The sequence below is a fragment of the Apiospora hydei genome, assembly GCF_038363865.1.
Source record: "Apiospora hydei strain CBS 114990 chromosome Unknown utg000008l_segment0_segment0, whole genome shotgun sequence".
In the NCBI taxonomy this organism is placed as follows: domain Eukaryota; kingdom Fungi; phylum Ascomycota; class Sordariomycetes; order Amphisphaeriales; family Apiosporaceae; genus Apiospora; species Apiospora hydei.
In genome coordinates this window covers 3,232,385-3,252,034 of record NW_027117367.1, presented here as the reverse complement: position 1 = coordinate 3,252,034, position 19,650 = coordinate 3,232,385, and the positions used below count along the sequence as shown (strand labels likewise).

Sequence of the window (19,650 nt, the reverse complement as noted above, 5' to 3'; positions counted from 1 at the left end):
CGCAACATAGGCCAGCCAAAACAATAGCAGTACAGCAGCACAAATGCCCTCAATGGGCAGCACCAGTTTGGGGTTGGGGCGCGTTGGGAGACGAGATGAAGGTGGACTGGAAAGTGTGGACTGGAGTCGCGACTAAAGCCAGACTATGGACAAACAAGGCCAAAGCGGATCTCAGACTGGCCCGGAGGGTTGCATTGGAGGAGTCGGGCTTATCAGACCGCGAAGGGCAGGCGGTGATGCCGATAAGCCGATCGACAATTGACTGAGTCTACCTAGCGAGTTGAGATGAAGGCCATAGCTTCACGTGGGGAAACGAGGGGCTGCACGCACGACATTGAGAGGGGAGGGACGATAGGCCGATACGTCAGGACTCAGGGCAAAAAGTAAAAGGCAGGGAGGCCAGCTTCTGGTCTGATAGCGGGGTTCATCCAATTGCAGGTCATGCCATTGCATCTGCAGATGCGGTAGGCAGATGCTAGCCAGCAGGTAAGACATGACAATCGAGCTATGCAATTTCAAGCTTCACCGGAGTACCGACGACGCAAACCATCACTGGTAAAAGCTTGCCTGCCCCCAGACCCAAGCAGAATTGTTGCATCATCATCCGGTGTAAACAAGTAAACCCACCATCCGACCAGCTTTCCAGCACGACAGTATCGCAGCACATACCTTGTTGATCGATCCCAACATATCCACCCACCGTCACAATGCAGGTCCCTCTCTTCCGTCTGCAATGCGGCGTCAACTCCTATGACTGGGGCAAGATCGGCTCCGACTCTGCCGCCGCTAGATTCGCCGCCGCTACCCCGGCCGACGACTTCAGCGTCCAGTCCGACAAGCCCTACGCCGAGGTAGGTTCATCCCAATTGTTTCTACAATACCTAAAAGTCTATCGCAAGCCGAGTCCAGCTGACAGAAGGCATCGTATTGTAGCTATGGATGGGCACGCACCCCTCCAACCCCTCCAAGGACCTGGAGACGGGCCGCACACTGCTAGACATGGTTGACGCGAACGAGGCCCTGCTGTCTTCGACGATCAAGGCCCGCTACGGCGCCAAGCTGCCCTTCCTCTTCAAGGTCCTGTCCATCAACAAGGCCCTCTCGATCCAGGCCCACCCCAACAAGAAGCTGGCCGAGCAGCTGCACGCCAAGGACCCCAAGAACTACCCCGACGACAACCACAAGCCCGAGATGACCATCGCCGTCACCGACTTCGAGGGCCTCTGCGGCTTCCGCCCCCTTGCCGAGATCGCCCACTTCCTCGCCGCCGTGCCCGCCCTGCGCCAGCTCGTCGGCGAGGACGCCGCCAAGGCCTTCATCGCCACTGTCCGCGGCCAAGAGGGCGACGACTCGTCCGACTCCACGACCCAGAACAAGCGCGCGCTGCGCTCGGCCTTCGCCGCGCTCATGCAGTCGGAGCCCCAGGAGATCGCGGCCGCCTCCAAGAACTTGGTCGCCGGTGCCGAGACCAAGGGCGCCGACTTCGCCGACGGCGGCGTCGAGTCCACGAGCGGCGCCGTGTTGGCCGAGCTGGTCACGCGCCTCAACACGCAGTTCCCCGAGGACGTTGGCCTGTTCGTCCTCTTCTTCCTCAACTACGTCAAGCTGTCGCCCGGCGAGGCCATGTTCCTCAAGGCCGACGACATCCACGCCTACATCTCGGGCGATATCATCGAGTGTATGGCGGCGAGTGACAACGTCGTTCGCGCGGGTTTCACGCCCAAGTTCAAGGACGTCCAGGCCCTGGTCGACCTGCTAACGTACGACTACGCGCCCATCGAGGAGCAGAAGATGGACCCGCAGGAGTACCCGTACATCGTGCTGAACCGCGCCGCGTACAGCTCCAACTCGGAGGCGACGCTATACGACCCGCCGATCGACGAGTTCAGCGTGATCCGGACGGTGCTCCGGGGCGACGCCGCGAAAGCCACGTTCGACCCCATCGACGGGCCCAGCATCGTCATCTGCACGGGAGGCAAGGGCAAGATCTCGGTCGGGCCCACGGTCAAGGAGATCAAGGAGGGGTACGTGTATTTCGTTGGGGCCACCGCGGAGCTCGTGCTCGAGTCCGAGGGCGGTAAGGAGGATGAGTTTATTACGTTCAAGGCGTTTTGCGAGGTGGATGATAAGACGGGCAGCAACGAGGAGAAGTTGTAGATGGGAAAAGACTAATACATGTGTGCTGTGAGCGTTATAGTACGTAGACAAAGAGAGAGTAATTTACGATTGCGTCCTAGAGGAGGCAGAGATACCAAAAAGTTATTTCATCTTGGTCCGAATTTGGGTTTTGGGTTTTGTGGTCAGCCCAGACCTGTTCTTGATGGGAGCCTTCAGATGCAGCACGGCATTAAATGAATCGAGTTTTACAAGAATACCATCATGATTTTATTCAATGTATCTGAGATGTAGCCTGCCTTTGTTGCCAAAAGGATGGAACAGCGTAGCCAAGAGAGTACATGAAGGCATCTCCAGTTGGGGAGAACCGGGAGGCGCCTAGAGAATGTGGCGGATGCATGGAAGGTCACCTCTGCTCTTACTTGAGCTTGAAAGTGACCTCGCCATCGCCATACTCCTCGCTCTCGGAAGAAGAGCTCTCCGTGTTGTTTTCGTCCGCGCCGTTGTTGGTGTCAACCTCATCCGACTCGCTGTGGTGGGATCCGGGCAGCTGCTCCTCCTGCTTGACTTCCTTCTCAGGTGTCTCCTCCTTGGCCTCCTTCTTAGGTGACTTCTCATCCTCCTCGACCTTGACCATGACCTCCTCCTTCTCTTGATCCTGGGCGCCGTTCAGCTTAGCGGGGGTGAATGGGGCGGCGATCGATCCATTGGGAGCAGACGTCGTTCCATCAGGAACAAAGGGAGCCGCCTTTGCGTTGAAGACGTGGGCTACGGCGGTGGCGGCAGCGGCAGTGGTAGCAGGAGGTCCGACGCGGATGCCGTTTCTGGCAGCCCGCTTGGCGAAATCTGATGTTTAGAAGTTGTCTCGTTAGTCTCCTGAGCCTCAGGTTCGTGTGGGGTGGGTGAGGCGTAGGGAGGAACCGAGTGGATCATGTGTTTACTTACCTTGGACGATACCAACAGAAGCCGACATGGTTCCTTCTTTGACGTACAGCGGTCAAAAGATCGAAGAGATTTGACTTAAATCCACAAGAGATGATGCGGTACAGGGAGAAGAGATGGGTGTTGCCGCTGAGAGGGATGTCGCAGCAAAGTGGTCCAAAATGGCGGGTGTCTGGTGTGGTTTGAGATGTCGCAGGCTGGGATGGGAGTTGGAAGAGAGAGAGAAAGAGAGAGAGAAGCAGTTGGAAACTTATGTGTGGTCAGGCTTTTGTTTCTTTCGGTAGGTGAGCTCGACGGCGATCTAAAGCGGGCTGTCGTCGTCTGGTCTCTGGTTTTGCGACTGATGAACCAAGGCAGGAAGCAGCCTGAGCCCATGAGCGCGTCTTACGGGCGACAAAGGGCGGGTGAAGCAATACGATACCAAACATCTTGAAAGCTATTGACTGGCTTATATCCAACCAAGAATGAATCAAGAAAGGAAATGGGGGTCAATATATCGACTTGGAGGGTGGCTTTTGAGTGAACCATCAATTGATATGAGATGTGCTTGGCAGGTTACGACTTGATATGTAATATTCATTCGAGGGGAGTTAGGGAGTGAGAAAGTAGAGAACAATGGTAATGTATATTAAGCTGCATCTGACTTGCAGCAAAGAAACCTGCATGAGTGACCCGTATCTGAATTATCCGATCTTCGAGATTCGTTCCTGGGTTGTCTCCCTTGTTCTGAACAGCCCTTGCCATTCTATGAAGATCCATCGCCAAACCAATGAACAATTCCTGTTTCCTTTTTGTCTTTACCCATCTATTGACACCAGAAAATACCCTAGCAACTCGCAGTCTTGGAGTAAAAGAAGGGCGACGGCGTCGCGGTTTCTGATAAAATCCCATACTGTTTCTTACCAAACCCCGATGCAAAGCATGTCACATCTGAACACGCCATGACCCGTGGAAGTAGTGCTTCACCAGCCCATCTTTGGGCGTGAACCAGCGGTAGCTGCCCGAGTGGCCTTGTCCGGACCCGAATGCGTTAATGGGATAGATGAGAACATCACCCATCAGCCTTGGTTCTTCCAGGTAGGAGAGATTTGTGAGGTTGGCCAGGCCCTCATTGTCCCGGAGATATCGCCAGATCGTTTCCGTCCAAGCCCGCGGCCCAGTTGCGGTCCAGATTTCTTCGTCAGTGAAATGGAGCGACCCAAGCGTCGTATTGTGAAATGTTGACAGATTTTGTAGCTGAGCATGGGTGTACTCCAGCATCTGCTGTAGAAGAGGGTGACCAGGAGCCGCTGCTATGGTCCACTGCTGGAACTGGATGGGATAGGTATACCAGCTTGGGGTCTCCTGGTCGCGCTGATCCCATTCGAATCCAATGAGCAGTCGGGCATGTGGCCTGTAGGGTTCAGGGATCCAGTTGTCAACAGGCTTGAGGGCCTTGGTGTCGAGGTCGCTGTACACGCCACCCACTTTGGCAAGCACGAGATAGCGCAGCAGGTCTGACTTGAGGGCGGGGTTCTGAAGATCTTCGTAGGTTTTGAGGTACTCGGGCCGGTCCGCGTAATGTGTCTGGAGGAACTGGCGCGCGTCGTCGATGCTGAGGCGAGTGTAGGTGTAATACGGGTTGTGGTGCATCCAAGAGGTGGCGTGCCCTTCGCGACTTGTCCCCTTGGCGGGTATGAACTCGGGCATGGGGAGCTGGATTTGCCAAATTGTCCGAGGGATATGGGTTCTTTTGAAGTTGGCCGAATGGGGCGGATCAGGAGGTCGAGCGACTAGAAGAAGGTGTTCCCAGTACAGCCAGGCCCAGCATGCCAGGCACCACAGGGCCAGGACGATCAGAGGAGTACGATGACGACCCTTGAAGGCGTTGGAGATGTACCTCGTGCCGCGGCACAGGTTTGCCGAGTTGAGGTTCAAGGTAGGCATCGGGGTGGTTTGGTGGCGGGGAGGCAGAGGTGTGCCGCAGGCGAGAAACGCCAGCAGGTCAATTGCTCGTACTGACGGTGTTAATCAAGATGGTCAATGGAAACTTTTTCAGGAAGCAAAAGGCCGAGTAAAGAGCACTGTTCTTGATGTCGGCACCACCTTCTGTCCATCGAAGCTACAACGCAGCGCAGCTGCTTGTCCCAGACTGCTACAAGTGGGTGGGTGCTCAGGGCTTGCGATGGTGGTTCCAATGGAATAATTGCAAACTCGAAGGCACCTCCTTCAAGATCCCGCACCTTCGATGTTGAATACAAGCAACCAACCCAACCAATTTTGGACTTGTTATCATCATGTACCTACCCATTTACTTTTCAATTCTGACATTGGATCAAAATGTGCCATGCCGTTTCATTTCCTACCAGATGATCTGAAATCACATTGGATGTCGATGCATTGGATGTTGGCAGGACTGTATGCAATCTGACAGTATGAAAGAAGACACGCCCGACTACATCATAAGGTTGAAAACCCGGAGTTTCCCGGAATCTCATGCCAGTGTACAATGGGCAAGTGCACCTGCTTTGGATGGAAAGGCCTCAACCCATTTGGCCCTTCATCTGATTGAAACCTCAAAGTACTGGCCTTGCCTTCCGAGAACCCCAGATCTTAGGCATCTCTTTATGTTTAATCCGATAATTAAGCGTATTAATTTCTTCATATGGTATGCCTAAGTAAGTACCTAAAGGTATGAAGCAGATATCATCATTCTGTAGCATCTTCTAGGCCCTGAAGCAAATCCATGAATCCCACGTCACAACCCCTCTAGCACCGAACCTCCGCAACCCGCCGAAACTCCTCACTCTCTAACAGTCTCCCCATGGCCCCAGTCTCCAACCCCACCACCACTTCCAGCCCGTCCTCCACGGGCCGCCGCGGCAAGATCACGATCGCCCCATCCGCGTCGTCCCCCGGGATCCGGAAGCACTCAGGCGCGCCGAACTCGCCGCCCCAATTGCCTTCCGCCAAGACCCTGATGTCGGACCAGGACGAGGCCACGACGTCCGGGCCCAGGAACGCGCGGAACGTCTGCTTGTAGTCTGACGGGTCGGCCCGCGACCGGAGCAGCCCGATCGTCTCGGACACGCGGGTCGGCGACTGGTACCGCTGCAGCGACGCGCGGATGGCGGCAGCGGCGCGTTGGAGCGGCCCGGTGGTCGGCGCAGCTGGATCATCCTCGGAGGAAACGGCCATCAGCTCCGACACGGGGAGCCGGTCCGTCATGCTGGGCAGGGAGCCGTTGCCCAGATAGGTCGACGGAAGGGGCGGGTTCGTGCGGCCGCGGATGTTGACGGCGGAGGTGAAAGCCGAGACCTTGTCTTCCATTGCAGAAGAATACGAAAAAGAAGAGAGGGGGTTACGGGCTGCTGTCATTTGGCACCAGAGAAAGGCGCACAGAGCGTCGTTGGTGGAGTAGGCGGCCGCCTCCCGCTTGAGGTTCGCGAGCTTGGCCGCGGAGAAGTAGAAAATGCGGCCCGACATGGGCGGGAGCTGGAAATCCGCCGCCGCCACCGGAGCCGTCTCGTCTACCACGAGCGAGGATTGCTTCTCGTTGGGGCGGAGAACGTACTCGGGAAATTCGGCCATGGAATCGGGCGGGGTGCCTTGCATCAGACTGCCCCGGTCGTTGGATGGGGCGTCGTAGGATGTGAAGGCACTGCCGCTGCTGCTGTTGTTGCTGCCACTGGCAGCGGCGGCGGCCGCAGGGTTCTGTGCCCAAGCACTGAGGGCGGTCTCGAGGGCCGTGGCGTCCCCTGCTGAGTGGTGGAGGGCAGCCGTGAGCAAAAGGCCGCCTGTGATGAAATTGGCCTGGGCTGCCATGACTGGCGCGGGCGGCTCTGGCATGACGCCAACAGGGGACACTTTGTCGTTTGACAGCTTATGTTATTATTTATACGAATTCTATATTGACATTATCGTAACACTTCGTTCGAGGCTAGCCGCGATTTATAATAAATGCTATGCTATATCCGTCTGCATTCTTTTTTGCTCGATCCAGTGATATTAAACGTCTTGATCAATGAGCAGACCGTGTCGAAGGCAACGTGATCTGAGAGAGCAACTGCGGGACAAATGCGCCGTCTGTGAACACAATGAGCAGTTGCACATATCTATCGTGGTTTTCAAAGTTAACCTACCCTGTTCCGAAGATCCAGAAGTTCTCGCTGGCCACTCCTTTTGTCAAGGGATGCTCCTGGCGCAAATGTCGCGAGGGCTCCTGGCGGTTAGCTTACAGGGTGATATACATGGACGGTGGCTTTTCACTTACCTCGAATTCCAGAGGCCGCGGAAACCTGGTTTCGTCGTGGTTGATGGTCCAAGTGTCCAAGAGAAGGGCAGTGCCAGCAGGTATGGTCCACTGCCCAAGTGTGATTTCTTCAGTGACCACATGAGGTGAATCAATAGTAGCATGATTGCACCGCATGGCTTCAAGGAGGACGGCACGACAGTATGGCAATCGTTCCCCTCTGGCCGGTGGTAGAAAATGGGCGTCACGGCCGCTGTCCAGCTCTTGACGGACCTTCTGTTGGACCCGTGGAACGGACGATATGGCTTTCATGAAGCTTGCGTAAAAGCCGGGGAAAGAAGCGTTGGCAGCGGTAAGCCAGACCATGGAGAGAGTGCACTTCTCAAAAGTGTTAATCTTACCTGCTTCTTCCATTTGGAGAAGTAAATGGCCGAAAGGGACTACTGGCGTGCTACCCTGTTCCGGTTCGATATATTCAAGGATGGACCCTATTAAATCTTCCAGGTTGGAACGCCATCGACGAGCTCGGCGGTAGGACCTTGTGGGAAAATACTGTAATATTGTAAGGTAGTCCTCCTTATTCCCCAACGGGCTCATCAGGCTGCTGCGCATTATAAGCTTCATCCAACTAGTATAAAGACGGGGGGTGCATTCGTCTTACAGCATTTCGTTCATTGCATCAATCGCTTGGTTAAACAGGGATCGCGGTATTCTGTCGTGATGGGGGCCGAGCAGCATCGAAAGGAAAACCTCCAGTGTGTACTCGGCAAAAACTGCCTGCAGCTCCGGTTCGTCCCAAGCATGCGCCGCCAGCCTCGCATGAAGCCTCGCCAGCGGCTGTCGCATGGCCTCGGCGGCACTCTCCGCCGTCTGGGAGCGGAGGCCTTGCTCCAGGATTTGTCGGTGTTTCCGCCATAAATCACCATAACTCGAAGTGATGACGCCCATGCCCGACCACAAGGCCTTGGACGCGATGTAGGACCCTTCTCTGCAGGATGTCTTTGCTGCCTGTGTGACCAATAATTGCTGGGCGATTCCGGCATCCGCAATCACGATATAGCGTTGTCGAACCATCCTCAGCGAGTAGATGGCGCCATGCTGTTGACTAAGGCGCACGATTTCCTGCGCAAAATTTGTTGGTATCTGTAGCAACATCCCTGTTGTCTTATTCAGTACCCGAGTCGGTCCTCGAGAAGTTCAACCTACCGATCCATGGCAGGCCATGTGGCCCAGGAGGAAGCTGACATAGGTTACTACGTTTGCCTCCAGACCGACGTAAACATCCATAGATGCTTGCTGAGATCGCCAGAATGATGAGTGGCAGCGTTAGAAAGGCCATGCTGGCGACCCACCCATTAATGGGAGTCTCACGGGGATTTCACAACGGCAAGATCTGGCCGATCGAGAAACACGTCCGCGGGGGAAAGGTATAGGTATGGAAATAAGATAATACGCGCGGTGATTGTAGTTGTGTCGGTGGTCCGTGACGACCCGGACCGACAGTGCGAAAGTAGAGTTGTTGCTGATTGTGTTGATCAGTAAGGTTTCTTATATGGTTGTTGACGGACTCAATGCCCAACCATGTGCTGATCCATGCGAGCCGTTCGAAAACTAAACAAGATTGTGAAATTGCAGTCTCAAAAGATGAGTCCCTCTGTGCACGGAGAGTGACGGATAGGCTGAATTCCTGTTACCCACCCTATCCTGTCAGGGCCCATGGTTCTTGGGCTTTCACATACTTTACCTTCGCAATGGTAGCACTTTTGCATTGGTGATACCGAGTTCAGACTGCCCATTCCGCCAGGCCAGCGTTATTACAAGCCTTCTTGGTCCGCGATGAAATTACGGGACGTGAAGGCCTGGGCACCCTCAGCCCTAGCCAACGAAGTCCGGCCGCGTTCCTCCCAAAGTCTTTCCTAGGATTGTTGAGTTGACGACGTAGAGGCTAATTCCTTCGGCGGTATTCAGCCTTGTTTGCGCAATATCTGTGCGGTAACAAAGTTATTGCTAATCATGTTTCTTGATAACGTTTATGGCTACCGACGGACTCAGTGCGGCTCGGAGGTTTCACCGGGCTGGTTAAGGCAACTTATCCTATTGGGTGACCGATTTAAATATAGAAAAACATGCTCTTAGTCTTGAGTAGTTCGGGCGATCCCTTAAATCAACAAGGCCAAGGAATCATTGCATCTAGACTTGCTACATCTTCCAAAGAATTGGCAGAATGACGCCCTATCTCAGCATACATACCATTGCGCCAAATCAAGAGCGGCTTCTCCGATCACTAGTCGTGGATGGACTTAATGCAGAGCCAAAGATATTGCCCTCTGTACTACTATGGGATGATGCCGGACACGAGCTGTTCAGGAAGATTACCAAGAGCCAGTTCTATTGCGGGCCGCAAGCAGACAGCGAAATCATGAAAGGACGGCTCAGGGAAATACGTGAATACCTCGGGGACGATGGTGTTCTGGTCGAACTTGGAGCTGGGTGATGATGCATTACAATGAATCCCGTTTGGCATGGATCTAGACGTTGCTAACAGACATTTAATACCTCCAGCTCCATACCACACACAACCGCCATTCTGGAAGAGCTCTACCGACATGGTGCCAAGACCCGGTACTTGGCCCACGACTTCTGCCAGAACCGCCTCCGACAAAGCCTCGGCCGTGTCGGAAAGGAGCTAGGCACCAAGTATCCCGAAAGCCTGCACCGGATGCGTGGAGTTGCCGGTACCTATGAACAGGTTTTCGAGTGGCTAGCCAAGACAAATCATCTCGAAGGGCACCGCGTCCTGGTCATTTGGCTAGGAAACAGCCTCAGCCACATTTCCGATGCCGAGTTCCCGGACATGATCGAGATGCTAATGCGGTCGATCTGGCAGAGCCGGGCCGCCTCGAGCATGCTCATCATCTCCGTCGGCGGCGGCGGTGGCCAGGAAGCGAGCGCGCTGCTGCGATCGTCGTACGATGCGCCCGACGGCTCCTCGGCCGCCTTTGTCGCCAACGCCTTGCGGCACGCCAACCGCCTGCTGGGCGGCGCCAACGACTTGACCCTCGACCCGGGCATCTGGAAGGCCGTGTTTCGGGCCAACGCCCAAGGCACGGCGGGGGTCTGGGCGTTCCGGTCGCAAGCGCCCACGCAGCTCGTGGTGGACGGGCGGGTGGTGGCGTGCGCAGCGGGGGAAGAAATTGACCTCATCACCATCACGCCGCGCGATGCGGCCAATGTGACCGGGCTGCTGGCACTCTCCGCGACGCAGGTGGTGGTGACGTGGAAGCACCGCTCATTCGATTGGAGTAAATACACACTCTCTCGATGACCGAGCGACAGGCAATGCTAACTTGTACCATAGACTGGTTCGTGATTATGGATCGTGCGGAAAGCATCCATTCCCGGAACACCAAAGAGGATATTGGCCGTGTTGTCAGGGGCTAGGCTCGAGGGCAGCAGCTGATGCACAGTCGCCGCCATCAGCAGGCTTTGGACTATGGCTATCTTCTTTTTCCCCTGTATCAGTCCCAATCTTCCAATTCGGATATGCACGCTTTCTTTCCCTTTACCTTTTCCACGTACATGTAGCCTCAGCCTATCTGCGCTTTACTGCCCCCAACTTGATCCCGCACCGTCTGTACACAGCGTGACTTTTGGCGGCTCGGGTTTTGTGCTCGACAGTAGACACGGAAGCAGATCCATCAGAAACTAGGTCAATGCATCATTCGTTTAAGGTTACATTCTAGTCCTACCACACGGTTAGATTGCTCTGACCGCATTATGGGTGCATATTGTGAAGGCCGTGCTAAAGTTGAGGGTTGTGCTACCGCCCCTGGTGATTTAATACCCAAACTTACACGTGGTCAGCGCTTCCATTCTCCAACGGCACTTCCGTTCCTGGAGCTTTTGCTTCCCACAACTTGTTTCTCACCCAGAATACTCATTTCTTAACGCAAATATCGAGTGTTTTCGCCATTTTGGTCAGAATGGAGGGTCAGTTTCAGAGTGTGATTGTCATTGGCGCTGGATGTTTTGGCCTCTCGACCGCCCTCGAACTATCGCGAAACAAAGCTTTCGCTCACACTCGGATCACCGTCATCAGCGCGACAGAAATCCCAGACTTGAACTGTTCCAGCTTCGATATCAACCGCATCGTGCGGACGGACTACACCAGCACCCTTTATGCTTCGCTGGCCACCGAGGCCTTGAACGAATGGGAGCATGGTGACTGGGGCAAGGATGGACGCTTCCACAAGTCCGGCCTGCTGATGCTGGGCGATGCCAAAGACGGTTACATAGCTTCCGCACTGCATCTGGCTCGGAGCCGCGGTGAAGACCAGAATATTGACGAGGTCACTGGCGATGACGCCATCCGTGCCACCTGCGCTTCTGGGGGCAAGAGCGGCTCTTGGGGTTATCTGAACCACCAAGCCGGATGGGCCGACGCAGGGCGAAGTCTAGAGTACGCCTACGCAGAGCTGAAGAAGCTGGGCCGGGCGGAAGTCGTCACTGGCACCGTGTCACGCCTGCAATGCAAACGTTCTACGGCTGGCCGCCCGTGTGTAACTGGCGTTATGCTAGAGGATGGCACCACCTACTCGGCCGATCTCACGATACTGGCTGCGGGCGCAAAGAGCCCAATGCTCCTCGACATGCGAGGGGTTGCGGTGGCATCCGGGGAGGTCCTGTCCTACATTACCTTGACGCCCGAGGAAAGCCAGAGGCTGCGCGACATGCCCGCCATCATCAACCTCAGCAAAGGATGGTTCGTCATACCCCCAATGGGAATGAGCTCAAGATTGCTCGCCACGGCCAGGGATTTCTCAATACTAGCGACTTCTCCCATCCCCAGATAGAGGGTAGTGTTGAGCTTTCGACGCCCCGTCTAGACACAAAGGGCGAAGCCGCCATGCTTCAACAGGGTCTCGGGGCCTGCCGCGAGGCTCTCGAGGAGCTTATACCCTGGCTCGCTACAAGACCGTTCGATCGGACGCGTATCTGCTGGTATAGCGACACAACCGAGGGGAACTTCATCATCGACTATCACCCGAGCCTGGACGGATTGTTCGTAGCCACGGGAGGCAGTGGACATGGGTTCAAATTCATGCCGATTATGGGAAAATACATCGTTCATGCCATTCAGAAGAGATTAGACGACAGCTACCAACGGCTCTGGAGCTGGCCAGGACAGAACACTACTGCCACACCGGAAGATGTACAGCGGGCGGCCTACAAAGCTCGTGGAGGCGACAACCAGTAAAGAGTGGTGTAATTCTTAATACTCCCCGTCATGTAGCCAATCACTTTGTCAATTCTGAACATTTTGGCATTGAATTGGATCAAGAAGTGCCATTCCGTTCCAATCCTTAACCACCTGGGCAATGACCTAAAATCAAATTGGATACTGACAAGTCACGTCCCATCTGATAATATGGTAGAAGGCAAAGCCCGAACAGAATTAAACAAGTGGAATCTCCCGGAATCTCATGCAAACTTCACGATGGTCAAGCGTACCTGCTTTGGATGGAAAAGCCTCAACCCAATTGGCCCTTCGTCCGGTTGTAAAATCAAACTGCTGGCCTTCTGAAGATCCCAACTATGTATAATTCGATAACCAACTGCGTAAATGCATCTCTCCAGCATACACCCCCGCAATTCTATTGAAATCTGGCATTGCATCATAGTCTACCCCTGACATGTCATCGCCAACTATGCCCACTTGTAAAATCCTAGCATCTCGACCCAAACTGGAATATGTTCGTGTTGGGCGGGTGAAGCAATAATTTAAAATGCCGGGAGGGCTGCTATTCCTCCTGGAAAAAATCATTACTATGTCGAAGATCCTTGGGGCTTTCTGCGCCTCCAGTGCACTGCAATTTGGATGTCTCAAGGTCTGCATCCACTTCCTGACCATTGTCGTTGGCTAAATGTCTTCAGAGATCAGGCAACCCTGCTAGCATAAACCCGGGAGCAATGAAGGGTTTGTTTGCGTTGCGAGTTGGTCAATAGGGCTACTTTGTTGGCAGCCCCTTACAGGAACCTCATGCAGACGAAAAGTCCTAGCCAGACAGTCAGGCCCTAGACGACACCGCCGAAGTATCCAACATCGGGAAGCTCACATTCAACGCTTGTTTCCTGTGGTATATAAAAATATCCACCGCTTCTCACCTTCGTTTTCTCTTCCAGTCTTCACTTTGCCAAGTTCTACCGGCTCCAGTTGCATCCAAACCCTCTACTATCGCTTCCCGAAGAACACCGTGAACATGACGGACACGAACGAATTCGTGGCACCAGCGCAGTACTCACTGCTCTCTTCGTCGACCGACCAGGAACTGACTCCATTGGATCTGGTCGTGCCCAGAATGTATGTCACCCGCTGGATCTTGGCCTTTCCTCTGTCGCCAGAAGCTGACAAGGCAAGTCTTTGGGAAGGGTTCAATCAACGTTTTGACGAACCACGACCTAAGTTTAGGAAACATTCTATGAAGCTTCATCATGCATACCTCGCGACAGTACTTCTGAAATAGGTCCTGTCATCCTCTAGGGCAATCTGTAGTCCCCATCTTCATTGGTCATGCGCGGGAGTTCCAATGGCCCAATGACTTAACCAAACGTCGAATCCTTCACATAGACACCAAGAACCTTCGTCCATCTAAATTCGACACGCTGCAGCATGTAAACCTCGCGTTTGTGGCTAGATTCCATCTTCCTTGAGTCATGGGCCCTTTCCAGAGCCACTTCATTGAAGTCACGACATGTGAGCCAGGCGGCTGAGTGGTCCGGTCGCGCTGCGTCAAAGTTTCCTTTTCGCCCGTCAATGCAGATAAGGTGCTCTCCCTGGGCGTTGAGAACCTTGAGCACGATGAATCCTGCTGCCATCATCGTCCACAGATCGATGGGCTTGTCGATAGCAAAGCCTCCGGTCTGCACCAGTGATGCCACAGAACGGACTTCTTCCTCGTTCTCCTTCTCGCTGTCGCCCTTTCGATCTAGATTCAACTGGCGCTTGAAGACGCCATTGTAGGGTCCCTGGGTCACAAAGCGCGAGGAAACGTCGCGTTGCAGAAAGAACAGTAACACGAGTTGGACACCAACTCCTGACACATCTGCGAGGTCCGAGAGACGAGTACATTCAACGCGGCCAGCGAGGAAATCGTACCATGGCCAATCGCGAACATAGAGGCTCTTGGCCACTACCAGGATGAAGCCGCTGAGGAGCCATGTGAACATGGTGATGTTGAAGGGATCCACACCGGCGATTCTGTCAAGCACGGTGAAAGGGATGATGAGACCCCCAATCACGGTCAATGCAGCAACGGCCTGAGCCAGGCGGGCATACGTCTTGACGTAGACGACTACTGTTCCCGCGCGACAATCCCATTTCTCCATAAGTTCAAGGTCCTTGTTGTAATCGCGCCTCAGGGGTGAAATCTTATCGCCAAGCGTGTCCCTGTCTGCTTTCACGAGTAAGCGCACACGTACGTACTTGTGACCAAGAAGGAAAGGAGGCTCACGTTGGGATCCAATTCTGACAGGTGACTGGGCTAGATTGCTGATGTCAGGATCCGACGGCTTTGCTGACTCCAAAGCGCCCTCTCCCTCAAGCCAGGCCCTAGTGGAGAGAATGTATTCCGAAAAGTAGTCCTCTGAGGGCGGCGCAAATCTTTGAATGATGTCATGGGGTTCTGCCGAGTAAATGGTGAATTCTATCAAGTTTCCCACACAGCCGGCGACTCTGCCATCCAGAAGCGCCATGGGGACAAGAAGGGATACAGCTTGATCCATATCGTAGATATCGAACTCAGTGGGCACATTATGCTGCTCGTCAGACCACTTGCTGTGTTTGATCTTGAGGTATGGCTTAGGGATTGTGTGCGTGGGTGGCGCAGGATGACGCAACTTCTCGGTATTGCTTTCCAGAAGTTGAAGGGCGCTGTACGAGAAGTTTATTTGCTGAAGTATAGAAGAACTCGAGATATAGCCGCGGCGGTGGCCCATCACCATGTTAGTGATGCCCTGGTATTTTGTCCAGTAAATCAGGGAGCACACCTCGAAGGATCCGGCGTCGGTTCCAGATCTCTCCTGCACCACCAAGGCATCCAGGATGCCGGTGAAGATACCGAAAGCAATTCGCGAAGCACCATCTTGTCTTCGAAGTACATGCTGCTCATGTCCGTTTCAGTGTCAAAGGTGCTGATGTCTCTTTCTTTCCCGCCAACCATAAGAATCACCTCTCTAAACTCCGCTTCCGCTTTCATGCTATCGATGGTCTCCGTAATCTGGTTTAAGGAGGCCTCAGCTGAAGCCTGCGGGTCGAAAGCCACAATCTTGATCTTCACCGCCCACTTGGCGAGGATTGCTATGAGATGCTTCTTCCAATATTGGCTCTGTGCGCAACGCATGAGCCACCAAGACATGGTTCCCAAGATGTAGTCTAGGAGCTGCGAGTAGACTACCTCATTCTGCTCCGGATCTGACAGTTTCAGCGGTGCTCGGCCCTCGACATGCTCGATGGAATCCGACTGCTGATAGCGTAAACGCAGGAAGCGACGTGCAGATATCATTCTGTCCCAAGCTTTGGATGCAATGGTTGGGAATTGTAGGCCATGCCGAGCGTTGTCGAGGACCAGCACGGCCATATTGCAACTTAGCTGATCTGCCACCCCAGAAAGCTTCTTGAAATCTTCTTGAGATGTGCCCGAGAAGCTACCAAGAGAGCTAAACAGAGGCGGCCTATCGTCAGACGCGAACTCGACAAGCTTAGCAGCCTCACTGGTAACCAGGTGCTCAACGCTGTTGGTTGTGTATTCTCTGCAGTCATCATATTCCGGGAGATTCCTCAACGTTTTGCCTCCAGCAACATAGTGCTTGTAGTCATTGGCCGTGTTCACGATGTCTTCTGTACTCAGAATGACTCGATGTCCGTGCCTCTGAATGAAGCCTGTGCGAGTAGGACTGTGGGGGCCCTGAAAACGGTGTTGAGAACTAGAACATGATCAGATTTATGTCAGTGGGAGTGAAAATGAAAGAGTTCAAAATTCTATCATGGGAATGGTAAAAGTAACTCAAAAGAGTATTAAATCAGCCTTGACTTCTTGCAGTCCAAGCCCTATGAAAACTCTTCTGAGTTCTTGGTCACCGCCATTGGCTACGTACTTCGTATCCATGACGGTCTTTTGACGTGGTGATATGGTGCAGCCTCTAGTGAAAAAAGGAAACATGAAATGTATGATTCAGTGCGATAAACAAACAGACAAGACCATTTGTATTAGAATTGGCTCTTGTCCATGGTAGAATTCCAGGCCATAGGCTTTTGTTTAGAACTAGTTGAGACGGTAGGTGAGGTATTTAGTATTCAGGAGTATTTCCCCGAAGCCGTCGTAGACCGTTTTTGGTCGGAAAGATGGTCGGCCAACAACCAACTATGTTGTAGTATACGTACGTTCTGTTCAATAACTGGCTCGGACTGGTTCGGAAGGATGGGCTGGGACATAAAGCAAATGCTGAACGTCCTTGAACAGCCTGCAGAATGCATATTGACCTCCAAATTACGACGCAGCTAATCATTGGCTTCTGCCTTGCCATTGACCCCGACAGCAGACAGACCTGCAGCGGAGATTTGCCGATAGTAATCAGGGAGTTCGATTGATTGGTAATATTATGCGTGCCAACGTAGCATGCAGAAGCATTGACTCATCAATACATACGACCGGTGTAGCCTGAACTGAATTTCATTTTGGTTGGTCTTCGCGGCACGCAGACGTTGGACCACTAGGATAGGCCACATGAAAAGTATTGTCCGGCCATCTGCCCAGGCTGCTTCTGGAAGCTACCACATGTGCTTATAAATGTCCCCATGCGTGTTGGTACCTCGCACTTGATTAGGCGATTCATTTGCCTGGTGGTGTACGCCGTTTTGTCCTTTTCTGCGAAAATTCATCAGATATTTGCAATTCATTTCAGTCAGTATTTGCTGGTCGCGGCAAATATGTCCTTGGAACAATACAGGCAACTTGCTCCCGCAAGTAAGCATCGCGGGACAGCCCGAAATGGAATACCGCTGCTGAAGATCCCATCCAACTCCCGCAAGAAGGCCAAACCCGCCACCCCAAGCTCGAGTGACCAGGGAGACGATTCGGACCCTGCTACCCCAACTACCCCTGCCAATGGCTACAGTTTCGTTGACATCACGGAGAGGACTGACTGGCTCCACGACAGTCCTACAATAATTCGAACCTTTGCTTCAAAGCGAAGCAAGCTGCAAAAAGACAAGTACGACCAATATTCTTTTGTTGTGCGCAGGAGGGAGAAGAAGAACAGAGATGGAACTTGGTCGTCGATTGGCACAACGTTGGAGATACGGGAGTCGGAGATTGCAAATGCTCTTCGAAGTATTCTGAAACATCTTCGTTACATCAACTTGCAGAGCGAAGTGGTTAAATTGCCATATCCCTATCGAGAGCTTTTCTGGTTCGCAAAAGAGCTGGAATCATTCCGAACTTCCACCGGCGAGGAGATGAAGGACTACGAGGGTTTCCAAGTCCTCCACCGAAATGCCATTGGAGACCACATCACGAAGTTGCGAATGGAGTATGAGCATCAAGTGCCCCTTGGTTACGTTACATTTGACCTAGCCTGGACCTTATATAGGCCCGCTTCCGTCGTTGTACTGGAAGAGATGGACCTCCAAAGAGCGTACGTGGTGCGCTCAGTTGATATCAAGTCATCCAAGGATGGTGACTATATCGAGGTCCATTGTTATGGTTGGAACTGTGACGAGACGCACTTCGGCTTGTGCGAAAGGACAATAGAGATACCATCCTTTGATGGGACTTGGAAGATTCTGGATCTCCACCCATACCCACTTGAATGTCTGGGGAACTTGGAAAAGACAGAGGTGCTGAAGAGGTTGACAAGCAGCGGTCGGAAGTGGCAGCTACTGTTGGGACCACGTCACCATGAGCATCACGGTAGGACACTCAAGCTAGTTTCGAGGATTGAACAATACGCTAATACAGAATTGTTGCAGGAACGGCTCGCGTACTGCAGCGAAAAGGAGATGCCAAAAGAGAAGATAAATCGAAGTACGACCTAGATATAAACGGCGAGAGCCTCTACCAGTTAATACCTATTCATGTAAGTATATCAACAAGCCGATGGCCCTACGATAACTCACTAAAACATCAAAGATTGAAGGTCGTATCGTACTTGACCATGACACTTGTCTTGAAGAAAACAGGGAGTCTGTACCGTCACTACTCATGTGGACCCCCGTATCGCAGCACAGCGAGCTAGCGGTCACAGATCTCATGAAGAGTGATAAGGACCTCGAGGGTCTTTGGTATAAGTACCCAAGGCAATCGAACTATCAAATTTCCGATCTGCAAGCGTTGATTTGCCCCCCGAGTGTGCGAGGCTTTGCACTTGAGGACAAAGTCTGGGCTGATTTTCAAATCGCCAAGGTCAACGAGATCAAGTGGAATTTAGACTCGTTCAAGCTCGTCCAATTGGATAGCCGAATAAAGGAAGCTGTCGAGTCGCTAGTGCACATGCACAGCAAAGCCTCTAAAGGGTTTCAGGACTTCGTAGTCGGAAAGAGCAAAGGTCTCGTGCTGCTTTTGCACGGCCCGCCTGGCACAGGTAAAACCCTGACAGCTGGTGAGTGGCGCGAACCCTTAGTAACTGTGGCCAGAGAAGGGGATACTAAATATGCCAGAAACCCTCTCGGAATCTACTCAACGACCACTGTTCCGTGTCACTAGTGGTGAGCTGGGCATTACACCCGATCAAGCCGAGGAAGAACTCAAACATGCATTCCGGCTCGCGGGCAAATGGAATGCTATGCTCCTTTTAGACGAGGCAGATGTTTTTCTGAGTGCTCGTAAGAACAGCGACGTTGCCCGGAACGGCTTTGTGTCCGTCTTTCTGCGGACCATGGAGTGGTTTCAGGGCATCATGCTGATGACCACCAACCGGGAGCAGGACTTTGACGAGGCCTTCAAGTCCCGAATACATCTGTCGATTCCATACAGCTTACCAGGGCATGATGCCCGCAAGGAGATATGGAAGAATATTGTCAGAGAACAGCAGGTGGAGCATGACCTAACGTCCGAGTCATTCGACAGGCTGAGCGAAGACACGCAGATGAATGGGAGACAGATCAAGAATTTGGTCCGTGTGGCCATTGCCCTGTCCCAGTCCAAAGGCATCAATCTGAGCGAGAGGATGATCCGGCATGCTCAGCAGCTGCGCATGTCCTTCTCTACAGAGTCAGGGTGATGGTTGTGGGACTTCAGTATTCTCCTTGCATGATACTAGTTGTTAGTTTCTACTCTTTGCTCTTGCCGTTTACTACCAGCTGGGCA

At 53.1% G+C, this 19,650-nt stretch overlaps 10 protein-coding genes across 10 annotated transcripts; 4 read left to right on the top strand and 6 right to left on the bottom strand.

Annotated features, from left to right (window-relative positions):
* Positions 1-707: 707 nt before the first annotated feature.
* Positions 708-2,157, top strand: PG997_011593 (uncharacterized protein; the record flags this gene model as incomplete). The annotated part of the gene is made up of 2 exons (XM_066815908.1): positions 708-851; positions 934-2,157. 2 exons carry the CDS (start codon positions 708-710, stop codon positions 2,155-2,157), a joined length of 1,368 nt encoding a protein of 455 aa, XP_066665198.1.
* Positions 2,158-2,533: 376 nt separating this feature from the next.
* On the bottom strand, positions 2,534-3,088 carry PG997_011592 (uncharacterized protein; the record flags this gene model as incomplete). The annotated part of the gene is made up of 2 exons (XM_066815907.1): positions 2,534-2,961; positions 3,061-3,088. 2 exons carry the CDS (start codon positions 3,086-3,088, stop codon positions 2,534-2,536), a joined length of 456 nt encoding a protein of 151 aa, XP_066665197.1.
* Positions 3,089-3,981: 893 nt separating this feature from the next.
* Positions 3,982-4,983, bottom strand: PG997_011591 (alpha-mannosyltransferase och1; the record flags this gene model as incomplete). Its single annotated transcript, XM_066815906.1, has 1 exon — positions 3,982-4,983. One exon carries the CDS (start codon positions 4,981-4,983, stop codon positions 3,982-3,984), a length of 1,002 nt encoding a protein of 333 aa, XP_066665196.1.
* An 822-nt stretch (positions 4,984-5,805) lies between these two features.
* On the bottom strand, positions 5,806-6,885 carry PG997_011590 (uncharacterized protein; the record flags this gene model as incomplete). Its single annotated transcript, XM_066815905.1, has 1 exon — positions 5,806-6,885. One exon carries the CDS (start codon positions 6,883-6,885, stop codon positions 5,806-5,808), a length of 1,080 nt encoding a protein of 359 aa, XP_066665195.1.
* A 385-nt stretch (positions 6,886-7,270) lies between these two features.
* Positions 7,271-8,443, bottom strand: PG997_011589 (cytochrome P450; the record flags this gene model as incomplete). Its single annotated transcript, XM_066815904.1, has 2 exons — positions 7,271-7,826; positions 7,950-8,443. The coding sequence occupies 2 exons, from the start codon at positions 8,441-8,443 to the stop codon at positions 7,271-7,273; spliced, it is 1,050 nt and encodes a 349-aa protein (XP_066665194.1).
* A 1,069-nt stretch (positions 8,444-9,512) lies between these two features.
* Positions 9,513-10,613, top strand: PG997_011588 (uncharacterized protein; the record flags this gene model as incomplete). The annotated part of the gene is made up of 2 exons (XM_066815903.1): positions 9,513-9,778; positions 9,851-10,613. 2 exons carry the CDS (start codon positions 9,513-9,515, stop codon positions 10,611-10,613), a joined length of 1,029 nt encoding a protein of 342 aa, XP_066665193.1.
* Positions 10,614-11,271: 658 nt separating this feature from the next.
* PG997_011587 (sarcosine oxidase) lies at positions 11,272-12,545 on the top strand (the record flags this gene model as incomplete). Its single annotated transcript, XM_066815902.1, has 2 exons — positions 11,272-12,050; positions 12,119-12,545. The coding sequence occupies 2 exons, from the start codon at positions 11,272-11,274 to the stop codon at positions 12,543-12,545; spliced, it is 1,206 nt and encodes a 401-aa protein (XP_066665192.1).
* Positions 12,546-13,888: 1,343 nt separating this feature from the next.
* On the bottom strand, positions 13,889-15,289 carry PG997_011586 (uncharacterized protein; the record flags this gene model as incomplete). Its single annotated transcript, XM_066815901.1, has 1 exon — positions 13,889-15,289. The coding sequence occupies one exon, from the start codon at positions 15,287-15,289 to the stop codon at positions 13,889-13,891; it is 1,401 nt and encodes a 466-aa protein (XP_066665191.1).
* A 32-nt stretch (positions 15,290-15,321) lies between these two features.
* Positions 15,322-15,924, bottom strand: PG997_011585 (uncharacterized protein; the record flags this gene model as incomplete). Its single annotated transcript, XM_066815900.1, has 1 exon — positions 15,322-15,924. The coding sequence occupies one exon, from the start codon at positions 15,922-15,924 to the stop codon at positions 15,322-15,324; it is 603 nt and encodes a 200-aa protein (XP_066665190.1).
* Positions 15,925-17,273: 1,349 nt separating this feature from the next.
* On the top strand, positions 17,274-19,564 carry PG997_011584 (AAA family; the record flags this gene model as incomplete). The annotated part of the gene is made up of 5 exons (XM_066815899.1): positions 17,274-17,875; positions 17,936-18,255; positions 18,315-18,421; positions 18,475-18,943; positions 19,002-19,564. 5 exons carry the CDS (start codon positions 17,274-17,276, stop codon positions 19,562-19,564), a joined length of 2,061 nt encoding a protein of 686 aa, XP_066665189.1.
* Between the last annotated feature and the right edge of the window lie 86 nt (positions 19,565-19,650).